We start from the raw sequence: 20,235 nt of genomic DNA, 5'->3' as shown, positions 1-20,235 counted from the left end.
ACAGGGTTATAGATCATAAAATCACAAGACCTAGAGCTGGAAGAAACTTTAGGAATCATCTAGCCTAATTCTTTGCTTTTTCAGATGAGGAAACTGAGGCCTATGAAGGTGAAGTAAATTGTCTAAGATCATACGGGTAATACGTGGAAGAGGTGGGATTTGAACCCAGGTCCTTAGACTCCAACTAGTGTTCTCTCTTTTTTTTCTTTTCTTTTTAAATTTATTTTTTTATTTTTAGTTTACAACACTCAGTTCCACAAGTTTTTAAGTACCAAATTTTCTCTCCTTCCCTTTCCTCCCTCTTCTGTCCTCCCCTGCCCCGCAGTGTTCTTTCTATGACACCACAAAATATAAACCCCTCCTTGGTAGCATATACCTACACAGGGCTGTATTGTGACCATGAGCCCTGATGTGGGCATCTGAACACACAGAAAGATGGATTTAGAGCTGGAAGGAATGTTAAGCGTCATCTAATCTCATTTTACATGTGAGAAAACTCAGACCCAGAGAGGAAAATGACTTGTCCAAGGTCACACAGAGAGTAAGCAGTAGAATTGGATTTGAACCCAGGTCCCTTGAATCTAAAGACAGCCTCATTCCATTTAACCAAACTGTCTCCCATAGTAAAGTTTCCTTAGCTCATCAAGCAGGATGCAAAAGTAGCAACTGCATCCTACCATTGTCTCTGTGCTCTTAACTTAAACCCAGCCCCAGGTGTGTCTCACCTCCAACTGAAGGTCCCGGCTCCTCATCACCGCCATGTTCTTCTCCTCGCTTAGCTGGGCATAGCGCATCGCCAAGTTGTAGTTGTCATCCTTCACCTTGATCAGCTCATCATTGTAGTTGTCTCTCTCCTCCTTCATCTTGTGGTACCTCTCCTGGAAAGTCAGCAGCTCCACCCGGGTCAGAGTCAGCTGCTTCTTTTCATCTTCCAATTGGCGGGACTTGGCCAGGAGCTCACAGCGCTGCACATCCTTAGCCTTCATTTGCTGCTGCAGCTTGATAACCTCATTCATCAGGAAATGAGTAAGGCCTTCATGGCCCTCCTCCACTGGAGAAAAGGGAAGAGACTCCATGTCATTTTCTAAGGCCCAGGGGAGGATGAAACATGGGAGATAGCAGAGAATATTCTCTCTCTCTCTCTCTCTCTCTCTCTCTCTCTCTCTCTCTCTCTCTCCCCATCTCTCCCTCCCTCTTTCCCTCTCTATCTATCTCTATTTATCTGTCTGTCTGTCTATTGAAGGGATGAAAACAGCAAGTGAACCACACTGACTCCAACTTATGACTCAGTTCTGAAGCTAGCTCAATTACCTTTCTATTGAATTATGGGTCTAGTCCAATTTTTGTCCTGTGAGAAAACTTTATTCAATTGTGAGAACTGTGAGAAAACGTTACTGCATTGTTTGCACCTAGCCTTGCATGGCTAGGAAGTTGGACCACTTCTACCTGCTGCTTAGAGACCCTTAATTCAGGACCTAGGCTATGTTGACCAGAAACCTGGTCAGATACAAAGATTGAGACAAGGAGTTTTCTCACAATTATGTATCTCAGCGACCCATATGTCTTATCTGAAAACTGGCCCCATATTGGTCAAGCAATTATTGTTTCTGTGGTCCTTTGAGTGAATACAGACACTTGGGGAGAGTAGGATGCCTCTTTTTTCCAATTTCAAGGAACTGAAACTGTTTGTCCTTCCCCTCTCAAATTGGAAAGTTCCTAATCTTTCCTCTTTTTAGAAATCATATTACCTAATTTTGTATGCTGGTTAATTGTTTTCTTTTAATCAATCGGTCTTATTTGATTAATTGTTTTTAATGTATAAAAATCTGTCTCCCACTGTATTTGGGGTCTACCCTTAAGCTGTGGAAGTCTGGTCCCAGTTTGTTAGGCAATTGGCATGCATTGCTTGAGAAATTGATATGCTTGGAAGCTCGAACTTTGTTTCCTCAGTCATTTCATCTTTCATCTATCTATCTATCTATCTATCTATCTATCTATCTATCTATCTATCTATCCACCTATCCCTATCTACCTGTCTACTTGTCTATCTGTCTCTGTCTATCTATATAGATAGATACAGATATATTGATATCTATCTCTATATCTATCTATCTATCTTTCTACTTATCTCTACCTAGGGAGAGGTGAATCATCATCACCCCAGGGCTTGACCTTGATGCTGATGGGGTGATTTTCAGGTCTTAGATGATGAAACAAACTCCCATTCTACCCTCTAGACTAACGAATCTTAGAATTTTAGAGCCCGAAGGGATCTTAGAAGTCATATAATATTACCTCCTCTTCTTCCAAATGAGAAAAATGAGGCTCATAGAGGTGAATGATTTATCCAAGGTCACATAGATAATGAGTTTTATGTCACTTGATGACAAGCCTTGCATTCTTTCCACCGTACCATGCTGCTAATGCAGATACCTTGTAATCAGTTAATGCTCCATGAACATCCTACTTCATTATGCTTTCGTTTTTATTTCCTAGTTTCCTTCTGCTTTCCACACCTAATTTCTAGCAATAATTACAAAGAAGTGGCTCGCAGGGCTAGAGCTCCTCTCCCTGAGCTGAGGTGCCCCATCACAATTCTACATATTCCATTAGTCCCTCTGTTAGCCTGTCAGAGACTCACAGCCTTGCAGGCAGATGCAGTACACTGGAATTGTAGCATCCTTGCCCCCACCCACCAAGCCTGAATGCCACGCACCGACAATGGTAGAAAACCTTCGTGTGGGCTCCTTCCCTGTCACCAGTTTATAGAGTTCTGGATAATAAAATTCCAGGCTCTCCAAGAAGACCACATATCCTCTTTCTCCTTTGGTGTGAAGAATGTCCAATAGTCGGCCTGAGACAAACAGTGTGATGACAAAAAAACACATAAGCAACGAGATCACATTCTATAGTTAGTCAATCAATAAACTTTTATTAAGTGCCTACTATATGCCAGGTAATGTGCTAAGATATGGGAAAGGAAAAAGAGGCAAAAAACAGTCCCTGCCCTCAAGGAGCTCACATCTAATGGGGGAGATAACAAACAAATATGTACAAACTATCTATAGGAAAAATAGGAAACAATAGAGGGAAGGCACCAGTAATAAGAAGGGCTATATAACAATAACCCTGGGAGATAGGTCCTATTATTACCCTCATGTTGAAAATGAAGAAACTGAGTCAGAAAGATATCACATGACTTGTCTGGAGTCACGTAGCTGGGAAATGTCTAAGGCAGGGCTTGAACTTGGATGTCCCTGACTCCAAATGCTGCACCCAATGCACTAGCTCCCTCTTCACACAGGAAAACTGTGCTGGCAATTTTACTACCTTTGAGTTTTACCGCAAACTCCAGAGAAATGGCCTCAAAGGTTATGCAAGAGAAGCAAAGCAAATGGACTTGGATGTCTGGAAAGCAACATAATCAGTGTGACTCCCCAATGGATGCAGATACCGGATGAAGGAGGTGGGGACCAAAGAGTCCCATTGATCAAGATTACTCTGGTATAGCTTCTGATTCCCTGGGACAGGGTAGGGTAGGAAAAATGATGAGTGCATTGGATGAGGGGTATGTGTATGGGAGATAAGCAAGCGTACATGCATATATTTTGTGTGACTATCATGCTGGTTAGCTTCTGCAAGAAAAATTTAAATGTAGGGAGATAGGGAGGTTTTGTGCTAGCCAGAATTTTGCACAAAACAAGGACCTTTTTCTTCCTGCAAACGTATATACAAGATAAAGGCAGGACTGTGGGCCAATAGAGTAGAATGTGATAACTTTGCTTCTTTGATTGTTTTTTTCTTTTTTTGCTCAACATCATTTGCATGCCAATCAATGAGGATCTTCAGAGGAAGCTGGATTACATAATCTCAATTTGCAAATAGCTTCTGTATTTTGGGGAGGTTAGGGTTTGGTTTTTTTGGATGGGTGGGTGTGCAGGAAAGAGTATAGAATACTACAAGTTGTTAAATGGGAGTAATAACAGATTTTTCTAATCCTAAATTAGGTAATTGTATGGGATAAAGGACTTCAAATTAGCAATAAACATAGAAAGTCAAAAGAATAGACAATTTTGACTGGCTTCTATTTGGCTTCCCTCAAGTATAGTGACTAATAATTTTGGCTATAGAATAGATATCTATTACCTCATCCTTATCAGGGAGAGGCTTTCTAGTTGTCATGACTAAGGTAGCTTTTTTGGAGGGTCCACAAGTGAGAAGCAGTATACCAGGTGCTCTATAAACTAAATGAAATCATCTATACATAGTTCCCAAATTTTATCTCCCATAGATGTTAACTGTTAGCTAGCACATCCATACTTGGGTTTTCCTTTCCCTTTTCCATAATCCCTATCCTATCCTCTAATAGATTCTCTTATTCCCAACTTACCTGTGGCTTTCTATCCTTAGAGAGAAGAATCACATTGGAGGATGTCTGGCGTACCCTAACTTCACTTTGGGAAAACCAAATAAGAGCTACAGCTGTCATCTAATGTCACTTGACTTTCCCTCCTCAATCACTGTGATGTCTGGTTACTTGACCTTTTGCTTGCTTCTATGAACATTGTGAATATTACACATTTCTTTCTAAATTAGTAATGTACCTGAGCTAAATGATTGAAAGTTCTAGGAGTATATAGAAACCAACATAATTTGTATGACACTTTGAAGTGAATTAAATTAAGTGTGTGGTGTCTGTGAAGGAGGTTACCTGATCGGTTGATCTTGGAAGGCAACATGGGAGCACTGAGCACTTCATCTTCATCCTGTTCATCGATGACCTTACACTGGCGCAGATAAGGGGTCAGCTTGGCTGGGTTGATGTATCGGCTTAGCATATGGCGGTTACACTCCACATTTTCCCAAAGGGCATCTTCTTCATCCTTTAGCGTCTCCATGTAATCACCCATCTCTGACTCTCCTCCTTTCATATACAAACACACACACAGAGACACACAAAACACCAATAATCATAATCAAAATACATGGTGAACACCCATTTAACTGGTGTGGGTCTGACTGGACCAGTAGCTAAGTGGATTAAATATAGTGCCATTGAAACCTGAGGTCACAGGTATATACCTATATGTTCATATATACATGTATATACACACATGTACGCCAATATACATGCATATACACATGTATGTGTGGAGATACATACATGTATGTATCTCCACACACACACATAAAAATACACGTATACACACATAAAAATACACACAGAGCTATGTGACACAGTGGATAGCGTGCCAGGCCTAGAGTCAGGAAGATTTATCTTTGTGAGTTCAAATTTGGCTTTGGACAATCAAAAGCTGTATGACCCTGGGCAAGTCACTTAACCCTGTTTGCCTCAGTTTCTTCATCTGTTAAATGAGCTGAAGACGGAAATGGCAAACCACTCCAGTATCTCTGCCAAGAAAACCCCAAACGGGGTCACAAAAAGTTGTAAATGACTGAAACAGCTGAAGAACGATATAAACATATACACACACACATATACATATGTAGCATGTATATGTATGCATACATGCACATATACACACCTACATGTACACACATGCATGTGCATGTACACACATATTCATATGCACACATATCTGTAAGATTAAAAAAGTTCTATGTGAGTGCTAAGGAAGAAACAATAAACACATGTAGCATGTATATATGCATATGCACACACATGTACATATACATGCCTATATACACATACATACATGTGTATGCATACACATGTTCATATGCACACATATCTGTAAGATGCACAAAGTTCTATATGAGTGCTAAGGAAGAAACAATAAACATATGTAGCATGTATATATATGCATATGCATACATATACATGCCCGTATGTACACACATATATGTGTTTGCACACATATGTTCATATGCACACATATCTATAAGATGTACAAAGTTCTATATAAGTGCTAAGGAAGAAACAATAAACAAATTATTAACTATAAATAAATTAGATTATAGATAAATAGATTACAAATAAATCCCTTAAGGATCTCAAGACTTAACTTATGAAACAGTTGAACAATACAAGGCAGTTTGACCAATGAATGTACTCCAGATGAGTTAAGTTATTTACAGTGACCTTCGCTTGCAATGTAGGCTTATATTTTTCAAACAGAAAGTTCTCCTTTTGGGTGTGCTTGGTGAAAGAGATTGTTTCAGGGTAGGTGGGGAGGCGGGGGCAGGAGGGAGTGTTAAAGCTGCTTCTTTCCAAAGCACTTTGACCAACCTGAGCATGAATTGATGTTAGTTTTGGCTTCTGAACAAGACCAATGTGAACACTGGGAATTAATTTCAGTGTACAAGGAGAAAAGGAAGGTGAAGTAGGAAAAAAAGGAGCTATGTAAGATTTGGAACTAGAAGGGGCCTCAGTGACCAGTCCAATCTCCTCAGTTTTTATAGATGAGGAAACTGAGACTCAGAGAAATGTGACTTGCCCAAGGTCATGTAAGTAGTAGGCAGCCACGGTAGAATGTGAACCCCTGTCCTCTGACTCCAGTTCAGTGGTGCTGTTTTCATGTACTATACTATCTCTTTCAGAAAAATGGCCCTTTCCCAAGACAAAGAATGAAGTCCTTGGCCATATTCCTCCATTTGGATCTATACTTTTCTTCAACTTCTGTTTTTACTCACCAGTAAAATGAAAGCTTTTTATTGACTGGGACTATTCTCTTCTTGGTCTTTTATCTCTATGGTCTGAAAGGCATAGCAGATAGAGCCTTGGAGCTGGGGAGACTTGGGTTTGTGTCCCACTTCTGATACTCACTTATCCTCTCTCAGCTTTAGTTCCCTAATCTTACAGATTGGTAAACATGACCTACCTCATAAGGATATAGTGAGGATCGAATGAGATAACATATGTAAAGGGCTTTGCATGTTTACATGTGACCCTGGATAAGTCCCCATAAGCCAGTGGTGTCAAATTCAAATAGAAATGGATACTTGCTGTCTCATATTAATTTAGAAAATCACAAATTAGCATTATCTATTTTGTATTGTCTCTTTATTCAGTTTGTGAAACATCTCCCAATTACATTTCATCTAGTTCAGGCGGCAGTTTTGCAGGCAATTCTTTAATGCTATAATTTGCAGAATTTTGGAAGGAGTTTCCTTTCCCAGTGAGACCACAGGTCCAGACTTTAAGAAATCCCTAACACCCAGTACACTGCCTGGCACGTAGTAGGCATGTAATAAATATATGTTGCATTGAACTGAATGACAATGCTTAGCACAATGCTAGGCATGTAACTGACGTGCAATAAATACTTGTTAAATTGCTGTTGTTTTTAAACCTGTGTGCGTATTTACTGAGTGCCCCACTCATCATAAGACACTATTCATATTTGTGTCGATGTAAACAGACTGGAAGTGGCATCAGAATGCCAGCGCAAGGATGCCAGATCAGTGCAACCTCTGTAAGCTAAAAGGCACATCTGTTATAATCTGGAGTGGCAGAGAGATTGATGCAACTTGAAAACCAAGAGGGTAGATACCTATGTCATTTGTCTGTCATTTTAAAAGGACTTTCTGCTAAGCAGATCTTAACAAAAACAACGAAAATGCAAGACGCATCTCGAAAGGTGTTTCCCCCTCCCCAGGAGTATCTGCTCCCCCCACCCACTTTGCTGTATCCGTAGCTGAATCTGACTCAGGTCTCCCTGTCACGCGGGATGAACCTACTGGTCCGTCTCAGTCACAGGGAGGCTTCTCTGTCGCAAAACAATTTGTGCAGAAAGGCTACCTGTCCACAGCTCATCTGAGAGGTGTCAGCTCTGAAAGTTGATCTCTAGAATGTGAATTACCAGTGCCGGCTGCCCTTGGGTGAGGAAATATTACGGGGATGGCTTCACAGACCTGTTACTTCTCTTCATTCCGGATGGTCTCTGTCCAGTCAGAATTTTTTCTTAGGGTTCTGTTTGCACTTAACAGGAAAGAGGGCAGAGGTGGAAACAGATGTAAAGACAAGGATGTGACAGGGAATCCATCAGGGGCTGCCCTTGGAGTCAGGATTTCATAGCGTCACCGATCTCAAGTTGAAAGAGACTGAAGCGGCCATCTAGCTGGTCCAACCCCCAGTTAAGAAATGATGAAAACAAGGTTAGGGAAGGGGCTACCCAAGGCCAGCCAGGAAATGAACATCAAAATCCAGACTTGAACTCAGGGTCTCTTTCTTCAGAGCAGGCATTCTTTCCACTGTTCCACACTTCTTCCTCAAATCTCACCCAGGCAGTCAATGGTTTTGTGATCACTCCATCTCTCTGGGCATCAGTTTCCTTATCTGTAAAATGGGGGTAATAAACTTACACTTCTTACCTCACAGGGTTGTTGTGAGGAAAGTTCTTTGTAAAAACCTCAAACTGCTATTTAAAGATGAATTATTATTAAGAGGAAAGCTTGGAATTCGTAGAGTTTATTGCAAAAACATGTAGTGACTAGGGTTTTCACGCATCATATTAATCACTAGGAAAGATTGCTCCTAAAGAAGTTGCTGTTGTGTAATGGTAATTAGGTTGGGACTTTTTTGCTGTTTTCTCTTTTGGAGCATTGTTGCAATCAAATGCCTTTGATGAGTGCAGCCTTTGTTTCTTTGATTAAATTGGGAGTCTTTGATGACCTGCTTACATCAAGGCAAAGCCTAGTTCACATAGGTTTGAGTCACATGGTTGTGACACCTGGAGAAGCATCACATGGTTTTGAGTCTCTTCGTTGTGATGCCCTTTGACCCTGAACAGGGTATATATAAACTCAGAGGTTAGCATTTTGTCTGAGGCTCTCACTCACTGGAAGAGTGTTGTGTATTTTGGCCAGATGAGACGCTGGGTAGTCATTGTTAAGGAGCCCCCGGCTTTGGAAAAAACCCAGATTTTGGTGCTTCTCTGTTAACTATGTATTGCTTGGATAGACAGCTAGAAGCCTGTCTGCTGATTAATGTTTATTTGCTCTGTTTATGTAATGTATGCTTGTAATTTCTGCTTCTATTTGCTCTGAAGTTCAGGGTGCTGGCTTTTCCTCCTGAACTAAGTGAATGATATATGTATGTTTGATTAAAGTGAGATTGTAAACCCCTTAAAGTTGCTTTCCTTAGAAAAGCAGATCAAAGAACCTGTGCTAGCAGCCCTCATGTGTACTCTTGTTGTAGGTCTTTCACCTCCACAACAGGTGCTATCAACATTGTTGTTACAAATTGCTTTTATGGGAAAGTCATTGCTGAACTTTCCAAGAATCAATTTAGGATGATGTTGATGATAATTGATAATGATGGTAATAATAACTGACATTTATATAGTGCTTTAAGGTTTGCAGAGCACTTTAAATAATACATAATTCCACTGGACCCTTGGGACAACCTCGCTTTTTTCTTTCCATTTTTCAGATGAAGAAACTGAGATTCAGAGATGAGAAGGATCACAGTTGGCATCCCAGAGTCTATGATAGGGCTATAGTCACAGAATTTGTGAAAGGAACTTTAGTGGTCATCTAGCAAGGCCATTCTCTTTTACAGGTAAGGAAGTAGAGGCCCCTTAGTAAATAGTAAAATGCTTGCTCAACAGATCTGGGGTCAGACTTCAGGGCCCTCTCTAGTCTAAACTGTAGGACATTGCCTCCCTTACCATTTAGCCTCAGGCCTGTCCCTGCCCTTGTCAGTGCTCAGCTTCCAGATCCTGAGCCAGGACACTTTAAAATGCGCTTCACTTAGTAATCAAGGACTCAGACTTTTGAAAGACAGCTGCTACCCTCACTGTGGCCACACTGCTCCCACAGTTGGTAGTATCCCAGCCTTTGGTCTTTCTCAGACACTCCTCACTGTGCAGCCTCAGATTAGACATCTTTTATTTTTCTAATACTCGGGGCTAAGTGAGTCTGAGCTACCTAAACCAGATCGTGTGGGAACCAGGATTTCATTCACTAAAAGGAACAAACCAAGCAAATGATACCTGACAAGACCCCTGTGAAGCAGGTACTCTAGGTATATCACCCCATTTAAAAGATGAGGAAACCAAGGCTCAGAGAGGTTAAATTCCTGGGACGTGATCACAAGGCTGATAAATGGAAGGCAGGACTGCAACCAATGTCTTCTGTGCTCCAAGTTCAGCACTCTGTCCTCTATGCGATCCATTTTACATGACACAGGCATTACGTGGTATTTCCCAACTTTCCTTGGTTAATGCTTGGCAAGCAGCTCTCATGAGGAGATGTCAGAGGTTCCACAGAGCTGTTATGTGTTCAAAGTATAGCAGAGTGATCAGGGGAACACCTGATTTGTTGGCCTGGGGATTCATCAGGAGATCCCTGTGTCATCCCAGCAAAGCACACAGCCCATGGGAGGCATCCCAATCCAACAAGAATTCTTCACTTACCTTGGCTATGTTACCAAAGGGCAATTTCCAGGTATAGAACTCTCTGAAACGTCACATTCCAAGATGGAACTCTCTTAAGAGTTCTGCAACAAGCTCTGATTTTAACATTTTCCCAGTTGGGTCTAGGTTTTCCCCTTCAAATTGATAATGTAGTCAGGGGCCCAGTTTGTGATGGGTGATTTGAGGACTGAGGGGAAAGAAGGAAGCTTCTTGGTACCCCTTGAGTAATTTTATCCAAGAAGGTGGCCAGATGAGTTGAGAATGACACAGGCTTCAGGATGGATCATGTAAGCTTCAACGTGGCACTTTGCTTTAGAAAAGCAGGCCATCCCTAAGGGAAGTCTTCCATGCTCCTTTCAATTGATGATGACAGGCATGGACAGCTGACAGGAAGTACTGGGAGCGAATGCCTTTTTGCCCCTACCTAGGGAAACTCCAGAAAATACAACTATGAGCCCCAAGATACTGGGGACAGAGAAAAGGTCATCTGGGTGCCTCTGAGGTTAGCCCTGTTCACTTGGGAAGCTCCTTCTGGGGCCTTCCTAAAAAAATCAACCTGGCTTCTTCAGCAGCTCTGCTTTGTGGAATGGGGACATTTTAATCAGTAACTAATTCATTAGGTCAAGAGCAGTGAACTATTTCCTTTTGCCCAGAAGAATTCCCTTCACTGTGAATTATGTCTTCAGCCTCCAGCTTGCCGTAGGTTTCGGCAGCCACACGCCGTGGCGTACACGCTCTAATTTCCCAGAGGTGGCATTTCTTACAGTGACTGGCAGGTTCTGCTGGTTCCTCATCGAGACCATTATTAATATACGACCAGATCACTCCAACCACCCAGCAGGGTTTCATTGGCTTGTGTGGGACATGGTGGGTTCTCCACTGTGGAAGAATCAGGAGACCCTAGGGTAGGAAGAGTGATGGTAAGGGGGATGGGAGGGGACATGGGAGGGACACAGCACACTTCCAAGGTGAGCCTCTCCTGGATTCCCCTGCAGATTCTGACATCTGGCAAGCAGGTCCCGCTACAGGAATAACCACAGGAGGCTAAGCAAAGACATCTTTGCTCATGCACATTAGGAACTCCAGCTTTCCTAAGATACCGCTGTTTAATCAGGAACTTGCCCGGGTTGGCCTCTTAGACTTAATTGCATGTGACATTAGATCTCCCTACGCTGACAGAGGCTGCTCTTGTCGTGTGTCAGCTAGGATCATGGTGGGCTGTCAAAGATGCTGGTCTGGGAATAACTCTCAGCCCCAGGGGATGCTGGAGATGCTCATCTCTAGAGGTCACTGTCTCCTTGAATTCCTTATAGCTCTTCTGCACAGTGACTGAAAGAAGGGTAGTCATACTTATTGCTCCCCAGCAATGGTGATGGGCCTAATGGATAGGAGAGGGGAAGAGGCAAATAATGGAGGGATCAAAAGGTGCCTTGCTGACCCCAAGCACTCCAGTCAGTCATGAGCCTGCTGAACAACTAAAGAGCAGCACAGTGGTGCGATGGAACAGCTAGCCAGTCATTCTCCAGGAGCACGAAGATGGATAGGAGCAACTCCCTCAAACTGGGAAAAGATGTGCATCATATCTGGCTTCCCCTGTGTCTTCACAGATGGGGAAATCAGCTGTGAAGCAGATGTGTAAGAGGACCAAGGACAAAATAGTCATCATTGATAAAGCCTTCTTTCTTTTTTTCCTTTTCTTTTTTCTCTTCCCACTTTGGATTCTGCTTGCAGCCTTTAGGTACTTGATCCCAAGTTTGGGGAAAATTTGTAGGATATTTTTTTAAGGGATTCACTTATAGGTACAGCATTTCAAGAGATATGACAATTTACTTTGCTCCTAAGTTGCTCCCTTTTAAGGAACGATGGTATTTTTAGAAAAGTCTTCGGTGCATTATCGTAACACACAAGCATACATTCAAGTTGCTCCATGTTGACACTGAGGACAGGTGAATGAATAATCAAAGTCTCCATCTAGACAGACTCTCAAATTTTGCAAACTATATTACATATATTAGCTTATTTGGAATTCACACTAATAATAATAATACGTTAGACTTTAAATAGTGCTGTGAGGCTTACAAAGCACTTTACGTATTATCTCATTTGATCCTCACAGCAACATTGTGAGGTAGGTCCAATTATTCTCTCCATTTTACAGGTGAGGAAACTGAGGCACAGAGAGGTCAAGTGACTTGCCCAGGGTCACATAGCTAGTAAGTGTCTGAAGTAGGATTTAAACTCGGGTCTCCCTGACTCCAAGTTCAACATTCTAACCACCATGCTTCTAGCTGCCTAACTATATAAGGTAGGCATTACAGGTTCTATAAACCTCATTTTACAGCTGCAGAAACTGAGATTCAGAGAGATGCTCACGGTCATACATCTAGCATATGTCAGAAGTAGGTTTTGAACCCAGGTCTTTCCAACTCTAATTCTAGCACTAATTCATTATGCTTCCCCGTGAAGAATTGATGGGTAGTCTTTTTTTATTTTCAATAAAAAAGAACTTTCTAACAGTTGGAGCTACTCAGTAATGCGGTGGGCTGCTACAGGAAGTAACGTGCTACCCACCACTAGGAGCATTCAAGGGATGCTATGGAAGAACTTTCTACTTGGGTCAGAGCTTGTTCAGGCATCTTCACTATAAGAGCTGTCTTTAGACGATGGGGAATTCATTTCCTTAAGAGCTGGCCTATTTCACAGCTCTGACTGTTTTTCCTTAAATGGTACCAAACTCGGCCTCTCAAAAGTTTCTGCCTTTTGCTCTGAGTTTTGCCTTCTGCGGAAAAGCAAAACAAGCCTAATTCCTCCTCTTTCTTGCAACCCTTCAAGACCTGGAAGATTGCTAACCACTTCCTTCTTCCCCTCCCTTTCTTTTCTCCTTTGTAGGAAAGCATAAGCTATAGCGCTGGCCTCTGAGTCAGGACAATTTGGGTCCAAGTTTGACTCTGACACATATTGGTGACTCTGGGCAAGTCACTTACCTTCAGTTCCCTAAAACTTTAAGTTGCAGAACAATTGGATTTATTCATTGGTAGAGGGAGTTGCCTCATCAGAGAATTCCTCAGATCAATGAAATTACAGGTCTGGACTAAAACACCAAAAACAATCCTCGTATTGTTGGCTTTCAGGTCCTCTCACCATCCTTATTCTTCAGGACAGTCTTCCTTCTCACCCCAAACCCAGTACTCTTATAATACTATACAGTTTCTCAGGAAAATAGACATCTCTTCCCCCTTACGCTTCTTTTCTTCAGGATAAACATCCCAGTTCTTTCCACTATGTCTCATACGGCACTGGCATCAGCACTTTCACCATTCTGCTTGGCCTCCTTTGAATGTTCTCCAGCTCATCAATACCCTTCCTAAAACGGGGGGCCCTGACCTGAACAGATGTGGCAAATATCGCTTGGCATTGCTATGACTTCTAACTGGTGTCTTACTCCAAGATTCTAGAATTCATTAAATTCAATTATCCAGCACCATATTTGTTTGTGTTTCTACAGTCTCAGAGAAAGGAAACTCTTTTCTCCTGAAGGGTATGGATACTGAATGAAAGAAAAATACTTTTGATGGGAGTCGTCTATTACTATAGACACGTATTACTATATTACTATACATATATATGTCTATGTACATACACACTATATTACTGTAGTGTGTGTAAAATATCTTTTTTGAAAACTACTCTATAGGGTTTACCTGAAAGATGAATCATCATTGAGAACCTGGGGAAGTGGACAGAGCTGCGAAACACAGGCAAGAAATACTTGTTTAGTCATTGAACTTGGGACCCATCAGCCATCTGTGCTCTGCAAATGTGCTGAGAACCAGAGTCTCAGAGTTGAAGGGACCTCAGAGGCTACCTTGTCTTACGCATATCTGAACACTGGAATGACAAGAGCCTGAGATTTAGAGACAGAGGATCTAACTTCAAATCCTGGCTCAGCTATTTATTACCTGTGTGATTTGGGGCAAGTCATTATGTTTCCTCATTTGTAAATTGAGAACCTTGGACCAGATGAGCCCTAAGACTACTTCTAGGGATTTGTCCTAGTGTGCTGATATGGGACCATACTTCTTCCTCCAAGCCACATTATGTTCCTGATACCCATAATCCTTTGCTGGCCCCTATCACTTATTCCCTTGCCTAGTGTAGAGTCCTGTCACTGTGGCACATTATTCACAAGGCCAACTTTCCTGCTATTATGTTCTTTTTCTCTTGCTCTCTCCCTATTTGCCATTGATACCTTTATGATTCTTTCCTCCTAGGCGATGGGGAAGATGGAATCATGGACAATGCCGTGGAGGTATAGACCAGATAGGTCTGACAGATGGACCACCCCCTTTCTCAATGCAGCAATATCTGTGGCAGACTGGGTCTTCTCTCCCTTTCTTGTAACCGCACCAACAACAACAGCAACCACTACCATCACCACCATGACAGCAACGATAGCTATCATTTTGTCTATTGCTTTAAAGTTGACAAAGCACTTTACATGTGGTATCTCATTTGAACCTCATAACAACCCTTGAGTGTAGGTAAAATTATTATCCCCTTTTTACAGATGAGAAAACTGAGGTTCAGAGAGGTTAAGTTAAGCTTATATCACTAGTAAGTCCTGACTTCAGGCTAGGAGCTCTAAGCACTGGGCAAGCCTGGGCATAAAAATGTCTAATTGTAGCTCTGCCTTAATAGTTGTGTATTTGTGTGGAGTTGGGGGTTTCCAATTTGAGTTCTGAGCTGGTCAATTGGCCACAGGTTGGGGGCTGTTAAGACTAGGTGATTTCAGCTTATGCCCTAAATTTGTACCCAAGTAGGTCTGTCTTCTGAGATCCCTGTTATAAGATGAAGGATACTTGCCACATAATATGGTGGTACAGCAGCAATCCAATGAAGCCTGGCATCAGGAGGGACAATCTGGGGCTCACATTTAGAATAAGAACACAAAATAAGTGCTGAGAATCCCACCAGACCACTAGGCTTAAAAGACGCTAACTTTGGTTAGAAGTCTGATTGACTTTGATGGAACATCCAACCCAGACAGGACTGAGGCTGAGATTAGAAATAGGGGCTTGGAGTCCCATTAGCCGTGCCAGACAAACTAACCTGTGACTAAACTTTAGGATGAGAAATCTGTGCTCAGTAATGCTCTTCCCTGATTGTACTATTGATCCCTCAGAAGAGGATGGACTCCAGAGACAAGGACCAGCAGATGGCTGTGTGGAGGAAGCTTAGTATGGACAGACCTATGGAGAATCACCTTTCTCCCTTTTGTGCGGAGATTATGCATATAGAACGTTGCATGTCAGATTTAGTTAATGTATTGATTAATTTTGCTGAAATTTTCCCCCTCTTTTTTATTCTTTATTATAAGGGATGGCTCATGGAGGAGGGGGAGAAGAGAAAGGAAGAAAGGGAAAAAAACCCTAACTGAGATCTCATGGTAGTTGCATTTCAATGAAGACCTGGAAAACTTACAACCATTTTAGGCTTTTAAGACTTCCAATAATTTATAACTACTCTTTTTATTTTATTATTTTGTTAAGCTTCTGGGTTTTTTTTTCTATAGTTACTAATGGTAAAAAAAAAAATCCCTCAGAAAACTTGAAAAGAAGGGCCATGTTTTTGTTTCAGTAACAATAGGTAGGGGAAGAAGCAGAAAGTTCTGCCGCATTCTGCAGAGAATGAAAGGAGAAAGCAGGTGGGGGGCAATGGAAAGAGAGCTAGATTTTGAGTCAGAAAACCCAGATTTGAATCCCAATTTTGCTCCCTACTCCCTGCACCAAATTGGATGAGTCTCTTAGTCTACGGATGAAACAAACTAGTACCCACTACAGAAAAACTGGCCTTGGGGAAAGAGACCTTGACACCTGGTGGGAGAGAAGATCCTCCTTGGATACCAAGAGGATGCAGCTGGTAGAGTGGAGAAGGGTGGACTGGACTGGAGAGGAGCTCACTTGGAGTCCTTCTTCCTGGTGCTATTTTAACTAATTACTCCTGCTTACCAGATGCTCAGTTGTTTCTACCTGCTGAAGGTGCTATTGGCACACTCTAACTTTTGGCACCTGGGGCAACACCCCATTTGCCCTGCCAGAGTTATGGTTTTGATTTGATGGGTCCCAGTTTCTTAGAAGTTGAACTGGATGACATCTAAAGTATTTTTTATCTCTAAATGTGGAGACAGCCCAAACTCTGGAGCTCCTGAAAGCGAAGGGAGAAGGCAAGAGAGAGAGAGAGAAAAAACCAAGACTAAGGCTGAGAAGTATCTGGGGAAATTGAACACCAGTAAGGGCCCCACACACTGCCATTTTAGGAGTTAATAAGGTAGAGGCATTTTGAAAACAAAATAAAAAACTGTACATTACACCAAACTCTGAACTGACCTCTCGGTCTCAGGAACAGAGAGGCTACCTCCTAGTCAGAGCCAAGCAGGCAATGCTGAACTAGGCCATCTTGGAGAAGGATAGCCTCCTTGAATCTCAAAGAGCTGCCACTGAATAAAATCTTTGGAACAGAAAGGGGGTTAGCCGCCAGTTAGATAAATGTGTTTGATTAATTGATTTGCCTGCGTAATTGGAGTGAGCGGCTTGATACAGAGAGTTTAATTATTCTGAAGAAATCTCCACCTAATTGAAAGGACTTGTTGCAAAAAGGGGGAAAAAAGATGATTTGAAAAGATGAAATACACCCCATCAGAGAGAGCCTTAGGAGGTAATGGGACACACCCACCCTCCAGGCCTCCAGAGAATGGCTGTCTCTGAAGCTGCCACATTGTGGAAGGGCCACGAGGGCAGCAGCGGCCTTAAAGAGAGCCATTCTCTTTAAAAAGTGGCCCAGTGACCCAGACCCCGATTCCTTAAAGAGGAACATTTATCACAGCAGTTTGAAAATACCCTTTGCAAAGCTGACCAGGAAAAACAATTTGGTCTAATGGTGAGAGAACTGGTCTGGGAAATAAGAGATTTTAGATTCTGCCCTGGTATGTAGGCTTTGGTGGAAAGAGCTCTGAATCAGGAATTAGGACTTCGTCACTTTTGCTAACTGTGTGGCCTTAGGCATATCAGTTAAACTTTCTGAGCCTTAAGTTCCGTATTTGTAAAGTCAGGCTAGTAATACTAGCATCGAATATATCATAGGATTGCTGTGAGGATGAAATGAGATGAAATGAGGAATGTAAGTGAATGATATTGAGAAATATAGATATATTTCAATTCAAGGAGCATCGGCTAAGCTATAGCTATATACTGAGATCTGCTCTAAAAAGTGTGTATTTGTGTGAGGTTGGATGGTAGGCAGCTAGGTGGCTCAGTGGATAGAATATTGGACCTGCTATCAAGAAGATCTAAGTTCAAATCCAGCCTCAGACACTCACTAGTTGTGTGACCCTGGGAAAGTCACTTAACCTCTGTTTGCCTTAATCTATTGGAGAAGAAAATGGCAAACCATTGTAGTATCTTTGCCAAGAAAACCCCATGGACAGTATGGTCCATGGGGTCACGAAGAGTTGGACATGACTAAACGAGAACAACATACTGCGCACTGTGCTAAGCATCAGACATATGAAGACAGAAAAGGAAACAGCGCATTTCCACAAGGAAGTAAGCTTATATTCTACTAGATAGGGCCTGGATCTGTGGTTTCATTAATGTAGGAAGAGGAAAGAAGAGGAAAATTCCTCTTTCCCTGTAGGTCAGCATCTATAATGATGAAGGACTGTGACTTGTTCAGGGTCATATAGCCAGTGGGAGGACTTGAACCCAGGTCTTCCTCAACTTTGAGGCTGGATCTCTATCCACCATTCCATGCTGCCTTCATGTGAAAGTCTGTTTTGCTTGACTATGCATATTTGTTTCAAGAGTTCTTCTTTTCTTTTTCCTAATGGTGGGGGGAGGTGGGAGGGACAGAAAATAAATGCTTGTTAATTTTTAAGAAATGACTAAATGTAATAGACTAAATGCAAATGATTAGAATGGTTTAATAAGAAAATTGAGATGATCATGTTTTCCATCCATGAATATTTATAAAGCAGTTTCTAGACTGTTGATGAAATTTCTTTTGAAAATAGCAAATCGTCATTCTTGTATTAGGTCACAAATACTATCCAAGCCTTTTAAGAAAGGCTGGCTGGTTCCAGCCCAAAAAACTGGGTAATGATTAGATCCCTCAGGCTTTTCCTTTCATTTCCTACTTTCAGATACGTAAGTATCAAAAAATCAATCTAGTAAGTCATCAACACCATGTACATGTGCTGGATTAAAGGCTGGGACAGATACAACAATGTATAAAACATGGTCCTTGCTCTCCAGAAGCTCATAATGTAGTTTGGGAGATAAGACATCCCACATGGAAAGCTAACAGAATCTACTATTATCTACGTGTTCCATTATTCACAGCCTCTGGCACACGAGCTGAAAGCCTGTTCCATATCAGAGTTAGGCTGTTGGTTATTTTCCCAAATACAGGGCTGACCTCTACCTTTGGCCCCATTCTTCAGTCAGACTTCTATGACGTCCCCCACTCCAGGACCCCTTACAAATTACCCACTTCACTTCCATTCTCCTCTCTGACTTAACATTTCACATCCTATTACTACCCACCCCTCCTCTCATCTAATATCTTGACCAGACTTCTTGGATACCTCCCAGTCTATACAAGGACTCTCCATCCACCCTTGTGCCTCTCTTCAATCAGCATGCTACCTACAGTATTTAATCCGAAAACCATGAAGGCCTTTTAATCAGTTCACTCCATCTCCAGGGATTTCAACAAAGGACCAATGGTTTCTGCCGGAAGAAAACTTGTCTATTTTGTCTCTTGCTTTGGGAGAATTGCTAAGGAAGCATCAAGAAAAGGCCAAGAGTTGAGGGCTACAATGACTGAAATCAGGGAGTATCTATCAATCAATCACTCAACAAACATGCATCAAGTGCCCTCTATATGTTAGGTTCTATGCTAGGTGCTAGTAATACCTACATCAAAATGAAACAGTTCCATCCTTCAAGGAGCTTATATCCTATCCGAATATGAGCCTGATCAAACCATACCACTCCTCTTGTGCCCGAATCATTACTTTCCTTGTGTCTCCAAACTTAAAATGCCTCAAAGCATTTTTGGAAGGGTATGCATTCTGAAAGAAATTAGTCTTCCTGATTCTGGCCTTCATTTCTCTAATACTGCTGCAGAGAAGCTGATTTCACTTGAAAAAAAACCCCAAAACAATTAGGAATGACAGATTGAAATTGTTCTAAATTGTGCACCAATTTATCACATTTGATCTGTATGAATATTCTTTCCATCCCATTCCCAATTCCAGAGCTGACTAAACTGCAACCTGACATCACTTGGTGCAATCTGCCACCGAGGTAGGATTGCACCAAATACAAACCAAGGGTGTGAGGTCACCAACTTAGACTACCTTGGACAGCAGTTTCTTGGCTGGAGCTGGCCACGGGAAAAAAAAGGCTGCCTGTGGTGATAATGAGATGTTTCTCTCCTGCTGGGTTTTTCTGTGTGTGTGCATGTGCATTTTAAATGTGTAAATGACTAGTTGAGCAGATATTTCTTAGCTACAGGAGACTGTGGAGATAACAATAACTTCTAGTTAGTTCTATTATGAAAGGCATCTGTGCTTCCAAAGAAAAACCCAGCTCCAAACATGTCTTCTCCATTAAAGGAATTCTTCACCTCTTTTTGTACTTGACTCACCCAATGGGATTTTTCCCCTCTTCTAAGAGCCCCTTTTCAACATGCTGGTCATTATTTCAGGGAGAATAGGACCTGATTGAACAAAAAATTTCTCTTGATTTTTAACTCCTTGTGCTGGCAACTGTTCTGGGCTGATCAAGAAGAGCCC

At 41.8% G+C, this 20,235-nt stretch overlaps 1 protein-coding gene across 3 annotated transcripts in view; it reads right to left on the bottom strand.

The window, feature by feature from the left end:
- Positions 1-20,235, bottom strand: part of CARD11 (caspase recruitment domain family member 11) — a 134,432-nt gene that overhangs the window by 48,650 nt on the left and 65,547 nt on the right. For 2 of the 3 annotated variants that reach the window (XM_036742281.1, XM_036742279.1), the window contains 3 exons: positions 4,712-4,924; positions 2,717-2,854; positions 726-1,051 (listed from right to left, as the gene is read on the bottom strand). In XM_036742281.1, coding sequence (XP_036598176.1) covers positions 726-1,051; positions 2,717-2,854; positions 4,712-4,910 — 663 coding nt within the window. In that variant the 5' untranslated portion in view covers positions 4,911-4,924. Of the gene's footprint in view, positions 1-725; positions 1,052-2,716; positions 2,855-4,711; positions 4,932-20,235 lie in introns of those variants that run through there. The other variant, XM_036742280.1, reaches the window with a different exon arrangement.

Source organism: Trichosurus vulpecula, chromosome 1 (genome assembly GCF_011100635.1).
Source record: "Trichosurus vulpecula isolate mTriVul1 chromosome 1, mTriVul1.pri, whole genome shotgun sequence".
NCBI lineage: Eukaryota > Metazoa > Chordata > Mammalia > Diprotodontia > Phalangeridae > Trichosurus > Trichosurus vulpecula.
This window is presented reverse-complemented; position numbering and strand designations above follow the sequence as displayed.